Raw genomic sequence first — 16,794 nt, forward strand, 5'->3', positions numbered from 1 at the left:
CGAGCATATCTCAACCTACTCTTGTAGCTTTTCGGCCGAGGCCCATTTCCAGTATGTCTTGATATTTATTTATTTATTTAGAACATACTGCATGCCTACAGTAGGCCCAAGCAGGAGGGGCGAATACATAATATATGAAAAAAAGAACAGGTTTAGCAAAATTGAAAAATGTTAAATACAAGTTGTAACACAAAATACAGCAATAAATACAAGGCTCAGATGCAAAATACAAAAAGTAAACGTAGAAATAAATGGCTCTCAAATTAAATGCAGTGAAGAAAACATAGAGTCAAAAGAATCAGCTCTGGTTAAGATAAACTTTCTTCAAAGGCTGTGGCTAGAGTTCCGTCCATACGGAACTACAATTTGCGCTAGAGTTCCGTCCGGACGGAACTGCATGTAGCGGTGGGGTTCCGTCCAGACGGAACTGTATCTGACACGATACAGTTCCGTCCAGCATTATCTGCCACAAGAGTTATGTCAAGACGGAATTAAAGCTGGCGTTAGGGATTGGGAAACCAGTTTGATTGCAGACTTTTGCATGTCCATTTAAAAAAGTGGCAAACCTGTTCCGCCTAATGTGTGACAGGATATTCTGCTGCATCATTTCATTTTCCATGCAGTCAGTGAGAAATGGCAATAGAGCAAGTTTTGGCTTGGGTTTGTTGGTGCGTTTGCATAATGCTTGTTGACCGTTTGCGTACGTCTTAGTTTTTTTCGCGCTAGGTCATCTTGCAGCACAAACAGCGACAGGGCTTCATATAACTTCGCGAGAAGTTTCTGCACTCTGCTTCTAACACTGTCGTTTTCCCGATCCTGCATGCATTCACGGAAGATACACTTTCGAGAATGCAACTAAACGCAGTACGCGGACAGATATTTTGGTGCCGTATACATGCGTAGAGAGAACATCTGGATACAGCTTTGTGAACTGGTTATTCCAGAGGCAAATAAATGCTTTACGTAGGTAAAAATCACCTCTTTTGTAAGGTATAGACAGTACGGATATTAGACAGTTTTAGTTTTACGTACGTAGAACCTCCACGCACGTAAACGTGAGCAGTCAACGCAGCGTACGCTCGTGTCGCTTCGTATATTTTTAGCTACACGTACGAGAACCAAACTGTGTAGATCGGCCATAGAACATAAAAAATGCGCTAGCATGTTGTGCCGCGCCATCTAGTACACATAAACAAAACTAATTGTGTTTAGTCGAGGTTTTGAGGTTTTGAGCTTCGCGTGGTCTCGCGAGATCGTCGGCACACTCGTTGCTATGACGACCACAAACGCTTCTCCTTCAGGCTTAGAAGCGGCTGAAACGGATTTCTATCTGGAAAACAAAAGCCAGTTATCACCTAAAACTTCATGCGAGAGCAAGAATGGGCCAACTGAAGGCAATTAAAACAGTTTACAGCATGATACCACGTCGAGGGATTAGCGGCGAAGCTGTATTCGCTCTGAAGCGGGCGGGCAGGGCGCCGCCATCTTGCCAACTACACGTATACGCAAGCAACATGAAGACCGCAACGCAAAGATCCGAATCTTGCTTAGGTCCGTGCGACCCACGCAGACACATCACGTTCTGCGCATGCCCACTGGTGACCCGTAAGTTGCCCGTAAGCGCTCTACTTACGTGAAACTAAAACTGTCTATTGTATGGACGGAACTCTAGCTGCAGTAAATATTCCGTCTGGACGGAACTGCAGCGGCAGCAAATGTTCCGTCTGGACGGAACGCTAGACACTCTGTTCTTCAAATCGAATGTAAGGGAAATGTGACTGCAACTACGTGAATCGTATGCTGCTCCACATTTGTGAATGGATATTTCTTTTCCATTTTTTAAATCGTAGGGCACGATGCCAGAGTTGTTTGGTTTGGTTTATATGGGTTTAACGTCCCGAAGTAACCCAGGCTATGGGGGACGCCGTAGTGAGGGGCTCCGGAAATTTCGACCACCTGGGGTTCTTTAACGTGTACTGACATCGCACAGCACACGGGCCTCCAGAATTTCGCCTCCATCGAAATTCAGCCGCCGCGGCCGGGATCGAACCCGCATCTTTCGGGTCAGCAGCCGAGCGCCGTAACCACTGCGCCACCGCGGCGGCGCGATGCCAGAGTTGTATGACTGCGAAATAATGCATTGCAGTATGATGGAGCAGTATTCCGCAGCGTTCTGTAAGAATACATTTTGACATCGTCTACCACACGTGATGCTTTCTGATTTAATTTCTTCATTTTGGCTTTGGTGCCGGTTATATCGAATATGGTCTGATCCGTGGAATGCTAGTTAGTAGGACTTACTGCTGACGGGGATCGGGGATCTTATCAGATGAGAACTAGTGAACGTATCGCTAAGCATAGTTGCTCAAAAATGAGCAGGTATCGGGTCCGCAGAACTTGCCAGTAATGATATTATTGGCCTATTAGTGTTCCTTCGTATGTTGTTCGAAAATTGCTTTCGGTTAGTTTTTAATATTATTGGAAGTGTAGAATAGCGAAATGTGGATTTGGCCTACCACAAGGCGCTAAGAGATGATTTCGCAGTTTTTTTTCGTACCCAATGTGTCCGTTCAGGAGCAAGTTTCGAAGTTCGTGTAAAGTTTTTTTTCTTGTTCGATAATTGAGCGCAAGTGTTATACCATGCCGCTTTATTGTTGGTGCGAACGGTTCAAAGAGGAACACGTTTGGTGATTAGCTCACTGGATTATTTTTGAAAATGGAACAGTTAGTTTATATGAAATCTCCAAGTGAAGCGGTAAGAAAGTGACAAGAAATGAGCACTGTTCGGCGCTGATGGCTTTTTGTAATCACGAAACTCTTTTCTCTCTCTACGGGTTTTCAGTTGCGTCATGTGAGAGTAAAATCAAGTATATCTTCATCGCTCAGCCCCGGAATGTGAGTTGCCGTAGACAAGTTATCGGCTGATGGCGTTAGAACGATATCCAGGAGTGATAAGGTGTGCTGCGTTACTCCTTATGGAAGATTAAAAGTCTTCGATAGGCCGAGATCCGAGCGAATGAAAATAAAGCAATCAGCCACGGTTGACGAGGGGTTGGAAAGGGGCTGAAATTTGACCGAACAATCTTATGAATATTAAATTCGTCTAGTAGTATAATTTAATCTTCATGGGGAGCCGTAGTAACTTGGTTTAAACAATCATATAGATCATCGCAGTATGACGAGTCGCTTGATGGTGATGGGCAGCACACCTAGTATTATATTTTAAAACTATCAATTACGCAAAACTAAGTTCGTGATAACGGGTATGAAAAAGAGTCAATAGATTCATTGACTGCAAGAACAGCGCTACCATCAATTCTACCTGTTCGGTCACATCGCAAACGACATATTGATTTTAACACTGAAATAATTCGGGGGTTGTTATTTTGTTGTTTACCTATGTTTCTGTAAGTGCCAGAATGACAGCATTACAGTCGTTAATGTTTTTGCGAAATTCACTAAGAAAGTTGGTAAAAATAATGGAACATCAATGTTTTTTAAACGCACCTCCTTCAAACCGCCTTAACTTGGCGGCAATTTAACGCGACCGGAGCGAAGACTTGGGCCCCAATTTCCCTCTTTTTTTCGCCGCCGCGGCGGCTCAGCGGTTATGGTGCTCGGCTGCTGACCCGAAAGACGCGGGTTCGATCCCGGCCGCGGCGGCTAGAATTTCTTTGGAGGAGAAATTCTAGAGGCCCGTGTACTGTGCGATATCAGTGCACGTTAAAGAACCCCAGGTGGTCGAAATTTCCGGAGCCCTTCACTACGGCGTCTCTCATAGCCTTAGTCGCTTTGGGACGTTAAACCCCATAAACCAAACCAAACCTCTTTTTTTCCCGGAACTGGCCGTTTCATAAATTGTACTCTGTACCTGATTATTGGCCACTTGCCATTGTAGGTTAGTGATTTGTATTGGAATTTTAGAGATGTTGTCTTAGATTCGTCATACTCTTTTAAGTTTTTCGGTACGTTATGCATTGCCATTGCCGTGTATGTGTTTTTCCATAAACGACGCTTTGTATGTTTGTAACGGTTTTGTATGTTTCAATTCTAGTTATGAGTGGCATGGCTTTTCTGTATCAAAATGCCCTATTCTGTGTGCCCGGCACATATCCTTTCATTTTATTACTTTAATGGCCTTAATAAAGGGTGGGAAGATTAAGACGCATAGTTACAATAAGAGGAACTTTTTTCTTTTTCCACGGACTGTGATGAGCATGTGATGATAGCAACGCTGATTGGAAGGCCGTTCCTTTAGCAGCTGCACGAGGAAAAGCGGACTTTGAAAATGTGACAGTGCGAGAATGATGACGGCCAACTTGTGGTTGATGGCTGGTGTGGTGTGATATGCGTGGCATATATGATAAAGTGCGATGCGCATACAGCCCCGAAAAAGTTCGTGCAGTGCACAGTAAAACATTACCGTCAGTACACCGAATGTCGGTCTGCCAGATTCCCCTCACGTGTGGTAAAGTATACATCGGCCAGACCGGATGCTGTTTCAATGACAGAGCAAGCGAACACTTCTTTAACGTAAAAAAACAATCTGGGAGCCACATGGCACTACACTGTAACCAACCCCGTCACGATTGTCGGCCTATGTTATCAGACACGAAGTTTCTGGCGACCGCAAGGAGTAGAGTAGAAAGGGAGATTATTGAAGTTTTTTGATTGAAAAGGCTGGGGACGCGTGCATCAGCAGCCCTTCTGTCTGTTTCCAGGAGAAAGAAGGACCTTCCTGGAACGGACGCGGTTCTTGCGTTTTAACCGCTAGACATCCTGACAAACGGTTTTTCCCGCACTTCACGTTATTGTCCTTTATTTTGCGTTGTTTTGTTTGTTGGCCTTATGCGGAACGTTTCTCCTCTTTCTATTAAAGACTTTTAATGGTTTTTACGGTCTTAATTGCTTGACCGGTGGCAGTTCATTTTTTTTCTTTATTTAGTTTCTCTTTTTTTACAATTATCACTTTTGCCGTGTTGTTTGTTAGTGTCGGTTTTTTGTTTTCGCTTTTAGCCTGCTAACTGTGCCTATTGTCTAGCAACTGTTTATTTTCCTTGCCCTTTTTTGGTGGCCATTTTCTCATGCATTGTCTCATGCTTTTACGCCTTCTCGCCCTCTTAGACGTTTTATGTAGCCCAAAGATTCCGTTTTGCTTTGATGTACTCATATTCCTGCCTATCTCAGCTGTAGTTGTCAAAGGCTGTAGCTGGGTCATGCACATCTTTTATCTGTCAGTCCTTTTATCATTAGTTTAGTAATGTTATAGTTTGATAGTGCATGCACTCTTCATGAGTTCTTTCGAGCAGCGTTATGACTGGCTAAGCGTGTGAGGCGTTCTTTCGCTGTGTACGGTGGCTGACAGTGCATCACGTGGTCCAGAAAAATAGTATGAGTATGGGCTGGTTTTTTTCATGCAATAAAGTGTTGGTAGTCAGCTCCCGTCCTGTGTTTTCGTGTTCCTTTTTGTCCTCGTTCCGTAGCGCTGTGTGAATCTGTTTATTAAGTGTGAACCAACTAGCCCACACCAGAATCCTCTTAAATAGAGATTGGCTCGCAATGTGAGGACGGAGAGATAAGGGTGATAATCTGTATGCTGCTTTTAAGGAAGTAACCTGATGTCACGAGAATGCGAAGAATGAATGAAACGTGCAGCGCGACTTCGATCAGATTCGAGAACATTAATAGGTAAGCTTGATGTCGATTCTATATGTCGATTCTTGATGTCGATTCGATTCTACAGTTTAGTGGAGGGAACATGAATGAAAATAACGGCAAGGTTCAAGAGTGCAGGGTGTACAGGGTGCCAAATGAGGTTGAAGGAGCCGATGTGGAGGGGCCCCACCTTCTTTTGTTCTCAGAATTAACAGGTGGCAAATCTGTCTTTGGTAAATCCTCCATTCAAATCCGGCTGCTGCGTACATTTGTCCCCATGCCGTGGGGAGTGACATAGCGATCCCACACCTTCTCTACAACTTACCCCCTTCACTCCTCCGCACCCCTGTGCCGAACGACCAACCCACTTCCCGCGCGGGGACGAAAAGCCTGCCTAGCCTCTGCCGCATTGCCAAAAAATGTATCAGAGTGCATTCCTGGAATCAGTGTGCGCGAGGAGGGGTATGCTACGGGAAAATCAGAAAGCTGCCCCCTTCCCTCCTTCCCAAAGAGAATGTGGCCATGGGCGTCCCACCCCGGTCTCTTATGCAGTGTATCCGTGCGCTCCCTCAGAAACTTTTCTGTGCTTCTGCAGCCAAGGCTAGGTAGGAAAAAAAAAAAAAGACGGGCCAAATTTGTGCTCCCAAGACTGTTTAGGCTGCCACGATGAAAGACGTTACACTCTCTCTCCAGACATTTTGTCGAGAAAATACATTTCCAACAGCATTTTTCAGTGCCACTGAAAATTTCCCACATTTTGAAGGGGTTAAAAAAATTTCCCTTTTTCCCTTCGTAGCTTGCTTTTCCCACGATATTGTAAATTTCCAACGATTCGGCAACACTGATTTTAACGTGAGGCAGCAAGCTCCCAACCATATTCCGTACAACCGAGCAGTTTAAGCCACTTCAACGCTTCGCTCATTCTAAAACAGCGCAAAAAAGACACTGACAAGAGGAAGAGACATACACACAGGCGCTGTTTGTACGTCTCTTCCTCTTGTCCGTGCCTTTTTTGCGCTGCTTTAGAATGAACAACCACCAACTCGCCCAAGCTTCTACCTTAGCAACGCTTCGCCTTCCACGTAGCATGTTGTCCTATAGACACATACAATGGAGGTTGCCGGAGTCTACTCGGGTGTTATCGCTGCTCCCGGCTGGCATCGCTTTCGCCTCCCTCGAACGGAGCATGGGTCGCTCATCTCGCGCAGCAGTGCTGGCAGCTCACTTGATGGCCCGCGCATGCCTCGAAAACGCGCTGGCCTCGCGTCTGCCACCGAGCGAAGCTGGCACCTCCCGCTTCGATTTTCCATCGCTGGCTCGTTGCTCACGCGCTTGGTATGCAGTTCACCGGCGGCCTCTGCTTTGTGTGAGTTCCAGATTCCGCCATATGGGCTCGCGTTGCGAAGATGCCGGCAGAATGCAAATGTCCGCCGCTGCCGCCGCGTACGGCCTGGCGCGCGCCAGCGCAGTCCCACTCTCGTTGCTTTTTCGTGCGCCAACATTTGGCACGTGGAAGCTGTTGTGGCAGGAACGACCTTCGGGAGCCTCATCTCGTCGTTGTGCGCTGTCACGTAAGGCAGCCTTTGAATTCTGATGGGTGCTGTGGTTCCGTGACCCCCTTTTTGCATTTCTTTCCAGTGCACCCAGGTCGGGCCGGAAACAGCGAGCGATACACGAATCTACAAAACCCTAAAGAAGAAGGTTTAGTGGTAGATAGTCCAAAACTATTTTCAAACATTCAGTGTCATCTGGCAACAACAGGCTGCATAATCCATTCGCAAGTACCAAGATGGCATCCATGACGTCGCGTATTACCGATTTCCTCACGAATAAGGTTATAATTTACAACCAAAGTTATAATTTACGAAGGGGCAAGCTGGTTTCTGATCCTGACGTTTCAGAGCCATAGCAACACAGACGAAAAACAAATTAAGAGTGCGCGAACCATGTGCTCACTTTTGGATCGCTACAAGCTCAATGTGTTTGCAGTCCTCTAAAAACTACTCTAGTAGCTTAGAGGACGCTGGCCTTATGGAACACCGGTAGATACCATTGAAATCAGTGTATCGGTCGCTGCAATTGCCGACAGGCCACTGCACATTTACGCTACAACCACCACCGAGCAATCGAAGAACTGTCACCCTCAACGTTTTTTTAATACACATGAAAATAAGATAGTCTGCTGCTATTACTAGCTTCGGGCAAACGAGATGCAGGAATTAGAACAGTTCATTACATCTTCACAAAAAATTAAGCCAGTCCATGTCATTGTAGGCGGTGACCTCAACCTTACCGATTTCTACTGACACGATCAACCATTGATGTGCGAAACTCCGAACGGGTGTAATACCCCTGCTACACAGGCATTTCGAATGCCTTCCAACCGAATGTCATTCGACTCGACTGCCGAACTAACGCTGCTATACGAAGTTTTTCAACGACATTCGGTTCAGATGACATTCGAGTCGACGGAGCTCCGCGGAGAAATTCCAGATTTTGGAATGCCTTCGAAACGCGAACACAGCCCGAACCGACCAATAGCCGTCGCCGCCGCCGTCGCTTCGCCCCGCCCACAGTCGCGCGAGTGCTTTCGGCTCTGTGGCTGTTCATTTCGATACCCACTACTCGCTCTTTTCTGCTCTTTGTTTAGCAAATAGTTCGTGTTCCGTCTAAGTGAGTGCTTGCAGATAATAGTACACCAATAAACATTTACCGCGTGTGCATGAAATTTCCCCAGGAGTGCGCCGATGAGGACGACTGCACTCATACTGCTGTTTACATCGCTGCGTATGAACAGCTTGTGCTCGTTTTAAAGACATAAAACGAAATATGCGCTTTAGTTCTATTAAATAATCTTTTCTTTTCTGTACCGGTTGTACCCGGGTTTGTTTACGCAGTGCCACAATCTGTGGGAAGCGCCGACGCGATCGCTCGCCTGAGAAACCCTTGACAGCCGGGTTGTTGACATCGCGTAGGACCGGCGCTTTTAATTAATTTTCCCGGCTTCCTCCGACATTCCCAGTAATTTAGTTTGAACTACTTTATCCAGAAGTATGTTTGGTGACCGTTCGCGTTAACTGAAATGGCCTAACTTGTTATCCAAAAGCTAGCGACGGCGACGACTGCTGCTGGCCGTCAAGCACTGCTCGGCAGCCCGAGTCACACCGCCGCTTCCCGTTCATAGTATGCGCGTCCTGCGATGTAAGCAATAGTTGATTTCATGTCACTGTTGTCAAAACTACACTCGTTGACCATTTGCATTCGCTAAACCTTGTGAATTCAAGTCAAGTCAAGTCAACTTTATTCCAGACATGTAAAGAAAATCACATGGCTGAGGAGGAGGGAAAAAAAAGCCGCAATATTGCGGCTTGACAATGTTCCCTTCCCTCAAACTACATCGGCGGCAGGGATAAGGAAAGCGTGTAAAGCATACATACAAACATACAAAGCACTTAGTTCACAATTTGAACATAACAAAAAAGAAATCGAAAAAATAAGAATGTACGGTTTATCCGCAACCGGAAAAGCAATGAACATTATATATCTTACATGACATACAAAAAGAAAAGGCATTTGAAAGCAAACACATTCCAACACAGAGAAATCAAGGCATCGCAACGGCAAGGCTAGCAAATATTATAAAAATAAAGTTTTCATCTGTTGGTTCGAAGGTAAACGAACGGAAGAGCTGGGTAGGTGAAATTGATTAAGCAAAGTAGGTAAGGCGTAATTTAGTGTCTGAAATCCGTAATTAGTGCGAGGACGTGGAACATACCAAACTTCATGATGGCGAGTTAGATGGGAGTGTGTATTTTCGCGTAAATTGATAGTTTCTTCTAAGAACGGCATTCTACGTTCGGACAAGGATTTGTACAGTTGGAGGAGGCGAAAATCATAAAACGAGGAAACTTTAATTATATTATATTTTGAGTATAAAGGCCCAGAAGACGAAAAAGAAGGCACATTTGCTATTGCTTTCAGCGCGGTTTTTTGTACCGTTAACAGCTTGTTTCTATTGGTGGCTGTAGTGCTGCCCCAGATTAAGTTACAATCGTTCTTCACAACCACCGCAATCACCGATCCAGCCCTGCGGACTCGCTAGGCCTAGTAGTCGCTGAAGGGATCGGAGTCGTCGTCGACTTAAATTAATTTGCCAAGTGGTTATTGCTAGTGAGTGTCCAAGTGTGCACATGTGAAATATAGCCGTTCATTTCGCTTATTTCCAATACGGATAATGTATAAGCGCGCATGTATTCGCACCGTCACCTCATCAGCGTGTTTTCGCTCAGCCGCCGAATTCCCGAGGGCATGAAAGCTGACCGTCCGCCGATCGGATTCGTCGGTGTCGTTTACCCAAAAAACTTGTCCTACTACAATAATATTAAAGTGAACTAGATAGTTCACTATAATCACATGCTGCGGTTCACCGTGATAGTGCCGTTGTCGGATTAGTGTGACCGTCGTCGTCGTTGTACACTGAAAACGAGCTGAGAATTTCGAATGCGTTGCACGTTGTCTGTACGTCCGCAGTTAGGTTATGCTGTCTACATAACCTAGCATATGGTTAGCGACGGAAATGCAATTCGTAACAGTTAACACAAAATATTCTAACGTGCACGCCTATTCCCGAGTAACACAAATTAAAAGAACGTGGGCCATGTAAATGTACTAATTATGTATTGTTTCTCTTTGTCAGACATTGATTTATTGTTAGATTTATTGTTAGTCAGGCGAATAGCGCTTTTTTAATGCGATGTTGATTGCCTCAGGGCAGAAAATGGTATGCAATGATAAATGAGGGTGTCTAAATAAATGAGTAAAGGTTCGCTGATCTAATGAAATCGAGCAGTGAACGATGATGAGGTCCTTGTGTCCAAGCGGTGTATGAAGCACTATTATCGGGCGAAAGACCCGCTGCCGCCAGGTGCCGAATTCTTGTCGGCTTTAACGCCGGGCAAACCCGCAGCAGGTGGTGAATGTCGGCCTCAAGATCTCGGTTCTTGCAGACTGGACACCCGGGGCGGGGAAATACATTGACTACCTTGATAACTTCTTGTGGATAACTTCTTGTGCTGTCTCATTTCTCTTTGTGAGTCTTCGCTTCGTTTGCTGCAGACTTTTAACTTTCTTTTTCAACTGAGTTATTTCTTCCTCAGAGGCGCTGACTTTCTCTTTGTACCATTGTTTGGTGGGTGAAGACACAGGTGGCTCTTCTTCGCCTTCAGGCGCTTCAGGCTGCAGTGAACTTTGACTGTCGGGGTGTTTTGATGCTTGCGGCCTGGACGCTTCCTCTTCACCTGAAATAGAGACCGTATGTATTTCTGATGACTCTCAAGTCAGAGAAAATTAAGAGTAGCTGCGAAGCTGCGTCTTATTTGCTACCACAAACTTATTGGTTCATAAAGGTGGGTTGAACTTAGCAAAGTGGTCCCTGTCTTTTTATTGCGCTTTGATAAGTTCAACATGTATTACCAACTCGCCCAACTTTCTGCATTGCTTAAAGGTGGGGGTATGTAATTTTGAAGTTTAGCCAAAAACATCTTTTCCAATTATTGGCCTGTTTATTTTCTTCAGTATGTAAGCTTGCATACTAATTAGATCTCTTCTTGTAACTACTCACGCAAGCTCACTGAGCACATTTGCTGATTGAAGCCGCATCCGTACAGCCTACGGTTATGAGTCTAAAAACTGTTTTCGGACTTTGCATCCTGTGAAAACAAAAAAAAGTGAAGCTGTGCAAAATCTAGACAAAATAGTGGTCTCTGTCCTATGTCATGGTTACAGCCTTGCTGAGGCAACCTTGATAGACGGTAAATTTGATGACATTTTCAGCGAATGTCATTCAGAAGCAATGCCATCATTACCTGTGAGAATGCAAAATTTAACGACATTACATGAAAACGACATCCGCGACATAATGAGTTCGAGAAAGGAAGCCGCATTTCTCGCTGTTCCAGCTGACAGGGCACACAGTGTTGATTATTATCCGCTTATCTCGGTCATTTCCTTTCAACGAAAACGAGACCACCGACGCTAGAGTTCGGCTACCGTGATGCCACAAATGCATCACGCGAGAATCATTTGCCCTGCTAGCGATGGTTCCACATTCTGCAGTTGTACTCACGGGCTTCTGTAGGTGCTCCGGAAACGCAGAGAACACAGAAGGGGCACTACCCGCACGCAGTCGCGTTGTCTGTCCAGTGCGGTCGAAGCACTCCGGCGCGAAATGCACACAGCAAAGGCGATCGCCATCTTTCGCGTGCCACCTTTCACGGCGAACAGCCAGCTCCCATAGTTTCCGCAGCTCCGGATCTTTTGGAAACATGTCGGAGATTCCAGGACTATTCATCGTTGCACGCACCCACAACTTATCAGTTAATTGGGATCCATCGACAACGCAAGTGTAGTGACTCAATCGAACGTGTTTTCGTGTACTTACAGGTGAAATGTGAGGCCACAACACTTCTTCGGCCTGTTTGCACATCCGTAGGCAACGCAGGAGGCAACCATAAACAAATCTATGGTGTTTACATGCCCATCACGTCAACTTGCACTGCAAAACAACTCCGGGAAACAACAGCGCGAGCTGGCGCCAAGCGCGCTTTTTGCCCCTGGTAAGATGGTGGCAGGCGGCTTCGGTCGGAGCGCGCCCTCTCCGCTCCAGCAAATTCTATATATATCCTCCTTGTTCTTCTTTCCACAATCCTTACAGTGAAGCGGTAGATTTGAGCCAGTCCCATTCTTTAATTACAGACTGTGTTCTCTCAAACGGTCATTAATACATCACCCCGTTTGGCCGATGTAAGTTTTTCCACATGTCAGTAGGATGCTATGTACAACTCAAACCACACAATCTAGAAAAAGAATAGCATTTCTCGTTTGTCAAACTTTTTTCTGTCATTATCCGGGTTAGTCATTCTGCACAATGCGGCGAGTTTCTTGGGGGCAGAAAAAACCGCTGGCACCTTGTACTTGGAAGCAACATGCTCAAGATTATGTGCAACTTTATGCGAATACGGGATCACTACTGGTATAACTTTCTTTTCCGAGGTTCCACTTTCGTCTTTTTTTTTCTTTTCGTACTTTCTTCACCTTTTTTAACAAAGCTTCGCTGACGGAGCTTAAGACCGAAGGTGGGAAGCCCGCCTGTTTTAGCTTCTGAATCTGGGCGTCGAACCTTTCCTGCGCTTTGTGGCAACACGACTTCTTTAGAGAGTTTTCCAGGCACATCATGGCGACGGCGCGCTTTACCGTTTTCGAATGCGTTGAGTCGTACGGCAACAGTTCCTTGCGGGCACGGGGGCAATACTTCCAGCATGCGCATTCGTCAATAATGGTGATGTCAATATCTAGAAACTGCAAACTGTTTCCCTTGGGGGCTCATAAGTAAAACCTAAGCATCCAGCGTGATTTTTAAATTCAGCTAGAACTTCCTCCACGACCCGATGGTAGGACAAAGATGAGTGTTTTCTTAATAAAATTCAGAAGTCGTCAACGTACCTAAAACTCTTCAAAACACTACTGCCATCAAATGCACCTGCCAAGGCTTTGTCAATTCCCGCAACAAAAATGTTGCACAGTATGGGTGCCACACACGAACCAATACATATTCCGTTCTTCTGCAAATAAACCCGATCCTGGAGCGAAACAGCCGTGAAACCCAAGTAAAATTCTAAAGGTGTCAGGAAGTTTATTTATTTATTTATTTATTTATTTCCTCAAAGGTCTAGGTTGAGACATTACATGAGGAAGTGGACGGTATCTGGCAAACAATGGTAAAAAATGTTAAGATGAAAGGTTGGCGATGCTCCGCTTGAATTCTAGGGGGTTGATGATAATGGCAACTTCGGTGGGCAGGTCATTCCAGTCTCGTGCAGTACGCTGAAAAAATGACTGCTGAAATGTCACAGTATGGGCCGAACCGGGCGATGCATTGGGCTCTTTTTATGTAGGGGTTATCAAGAGGCAAAGAATGGAAAAATTTATGAAAAAGGTTAAGACGTGCTATCTTACGGCGCGAGGCTAGGGGGGGGGGGGCAGTTGATTCGAGCTTTTAGTGCTGAGATGCTTGAGTGGTAGGTATAATTAGATAGAACGAATCGTGTTGCGCGGTTCTGAACCAATTCGAGGGCGTTAGTAAGATTGTTGTGGTGAGGATCAAAAATAGCGTTAGCATACTCAAGCTTGGGACGCAAAAAGGTTTGAAAAGCAAGCTGTTTAATAGGGGGAGGAGCCAGTGAAAGGTTACGGCGTAAATAACCTAGAGCACAATTAGCAGAATTTATTATGTGATTAATATGACAGGTCCAAGTTAGGTCACGCGAGATATGCACACCAAGATATTTGAATGATTCGGATGTTCCAATCTGCAGGTTGTTAATATTATAATTAGGCGCTACGTAATTACGACGACGGTGAATGGACATTAACACGGTTTTAGAAATGCTTAATGACATGAGCCATGTTTTACACCAGTCCTGTATGCTAATAAGGTCAGTTTGTAATGCGAAATGGTCGGTGGAGTTAGTAATTCCTCGGTAAACGACACAGTCATCGGCAAAGAGTCGGATATGAGAAGAAATGTTACACGGTAGGTCATTAATATCTATCAAGAAAAGGAGGGGCCCGAGTACCGTTCCTTGCGGTACCCCTGAGAGCACAGGTGTTAAGGATGAAGAGTGTGAATTGGCATATACGAACAGCTGACGGTTAGATAAAAACCCTACAATCCGGTTCAGAACACATGGATGAATATTAAGGCGCGATAATTTTAGTAAGAAACGACCATGGGGGACCTTATCGAACGCTTTTTCGAAGTCTAAAAACACTGCATCAGTCGGGATATTACGATCAAGGTTTAAATGTAAGTCGTGCAGGAAGAGTTGGGTGTCATAGGAATGATTCTTGCGAAAACCATGCTTGGTTGAGTGAAAAAAATGAACGGACGATAGGAAGTTAGCAATATGCGAGTATAAAATATGCTCCATTATTTTGCAAGAAACGCTTGTTATGGAAATCCGCCGGTAGTTACTCGGCGTTGATCTGCTTCCTTTCTTGAAGACTGGGATGACCTTGCCCACCTGCCAGTCACGTGGAATCGAACCGGTGTTCAGGGATTCCTGGAATATGAGCGATAAGAACAGGCTACACGTATGTTTAGTATTTTTCAGCACTTTGGCGTTGATACCGTCCACTCCAGTAGATGACGAGTTCTTCAGTGACTCAATTACCTTGACTATGCCGACGGGATGAAATGTGATATTTTGCATGAGCGGGTGCGTAAAATATGGTGGATCTGGAAGATTGTCAAGGGGTTCATTAGTAAAGACCAAACTGAATGCTGTGTTAAGAACATCTGCAACCTCAGTGTCAGGGATAGGAGATCCAGAGCTACTGTTAGGTGAAATCTCATTACATTGATTAGGGCTAACGGTTTTCCAAAATCGTTTTGGGTTAATCTGCAGCATAGATGGTAAAGTAGTAGAAAAAAACTTTTTAGTCTGAGCGGTTAACTTGTCGTAATCTTTTGCGAGAGCATGATACTTCTGCCATATGGAAGAAGAGTTAGACAGCTTGGCCGACCGGAACAGGCGTTTTTTTCTTATTATTGAGTCGTTTGAGTGATGCATTAAACTATGGTGTTGTTATGCTTTCTGTTATAGTAATGGTTGGAATGTAAAGACTTATAATCCGATGCATCGTTGTTTTGAAAAGTAACCAGTTCGACTAGAGAGAATGTAGTGGGAAGTTAGCAGCGAAAGTGTCGAAGTAATCTGATAATTCACGGTTCATGCTGGCATAGTCTCCTTTATCATAAAGCGTAAGTGTTTTTTTATTTTTTGTTTCTTTAGTACGTTGCAATAAAAAGAAGTATGTATCGTCAAATGATCGCTGAGACCGCGTAACAACGTGATAGGAGTAAAATTATCAGGATGCGTTGTTAATACGAGATCTAGAACGTTGGACGAGTGGCCAGTAACGCGTGTGGGTTCAGTGACGAGTTGAGTTAAGCTAAAAGTCATACACGTGTTTAAGAAATCGCTAGCCGGGCTGCTTTTCGATAATGTAGCGGCGGGATTAGACCAATCTATTGTGGGAAAATTAAAATCACCGAAGAGAAGGATAGAGGATAGAACTAAGTGGATATGTTTTAGTGAACACATTTAAGGCATCATGAAATAAGTGGGTGAAAGAACTGTCAGCAATAGGAGGGCGGTAACAAATACCAATGAGGATGGGCGGATGTGTAGTAGTGCATCGAAGCCAAATCATTTCTAGTTGTGAAGGGAGGTTAACAAATGAACAATGCAGATCCAGTTTAGTGGCGAGCAATACACCCCCACCGCGCGAATTATCGGTTCTATCCTTCCGGAATATGTCAAAATCTGGGAGAAATGGGAGAATTCAGAATCGTCAACTGATGCGTTAACCATGTTTAAGTTAGTAGTAAGATATCGCATGAAGATGAACCTATTAAACTGCACAATGAATCGCGCTTGGGAACAACACTTCGAATGTTAGCAAGCAGAAATGATAAAGGGTGACGATTCGTCGAACGGGGTTCACAATTTGGTTTTAATGGTGGCTACAAACTGTCCTCAACCACCTGGTTAGAAACTTGGTCGAAATGGTAGGTTTTTTTGCTTGTGACAAGCTTTTCATTTCGCAACTTGTATTTCAGTTTTCGAGCCTTTCCAAATTCGATGAGGCGTCTCTGGGCAACGCGCGTGCTGGGAGCGAGATCTTGAGGAACCGCATATCCTGTGTCTTTGAATTTCCGAGCGGAAGACAGGACTTGCTCTTTGTCTTTAAAGTGAGCAAATCTCACAATTATAGGCCTGCACCTACCAGTTTGGAAAGTCCCAATGCGATGTGCACGCTCAATGTCGCGTGGCTCTAATTGGATGTCTAAATACTGATTAATATGTGCAATGATTATATTCTCAGAATCTGACCATGTTTCTTTATCTTTATCTTCAAGGCTATAGAAAACAAGGTTGTTTCGTCTGGACCGATTTTCTGCATCATTTACCCGGGCAGACAGAGCATTTATCTGCGCCGTGTTCTCAGTGCTGATTCCATGCAGTTCTTTCAATTCAGTCTGCATGTCATCAATACCAACACATGCTGTCTCAGAGT

General features: G+C 44.8%; 1 protein-coding gene across 1 annotated transcript; it reads right to left on the reverse strand.

Annotated features, from left to right (window-relative positions):
* Positions 1 to 10,692: 10,692 nt before the first annotated feature.
* Positions 10,693 to 12,165, reverse strand: LOC149334670 (THAP domain-containing protein 1-like). The gene is made up of 3 exons (XM_089557979.1): positions 12,095 to 12,165; positions 11,776 to 11,996; positions 10,693 to 10,946 (listed from the first exon to the last, which is right to left on the reverse strand). Exons 1-3 carry the CDS (start codon positions 12,163 to 12,165, stop codon positions 10,693 to 10,695), a joined length of 546 nt encoding a protein of 181 aa, XP_089414105.1.
* Positions 12,166 to 16,794: the final 4,629 nt, after the last annotated feature.

The sequence above is a fragment of the Amblyomma mixtum genome, chromosome 8 (genome assembly GCF_055824585.1).
Source record: "Amblyomma mixtum isolate Tamu chromosome 8, ASM5582458v1, whole genome shotgun sequence".
Classification (NCBI taxonomy): Eukaryota; Metazoa; Arthropoda; class Arachnida; order Ixodida; family Ixodidae; genus Amblyomma; species Amblyomma mixtum.

Excerpts from the sequence above, each read along its gene's own strand:
- LOC149334670 (XM_089557979.1), bottom strand. The coding sequence starts at position 12,165 with ATGGTTGCCTCCTGCGTTGCCTACGGATGTGCAAACAGGCCGAAGAAG. Across the intron at positions 11,997-12,094 it reads TGTGGCCTCACATTTCACCT|TCCTGGAATCTCCGACATGT; the intron begins GTAAGTACACGA and ends AACGATGAATAG. Across the intron at positions 10,947-11,775 it reads GCACCTACAGAAGCCCGTGA|AGGAAGCGTCCAGGCCGCAA; the intron begins GTACAACTGCAG and ends TTTCAGGTGAAG.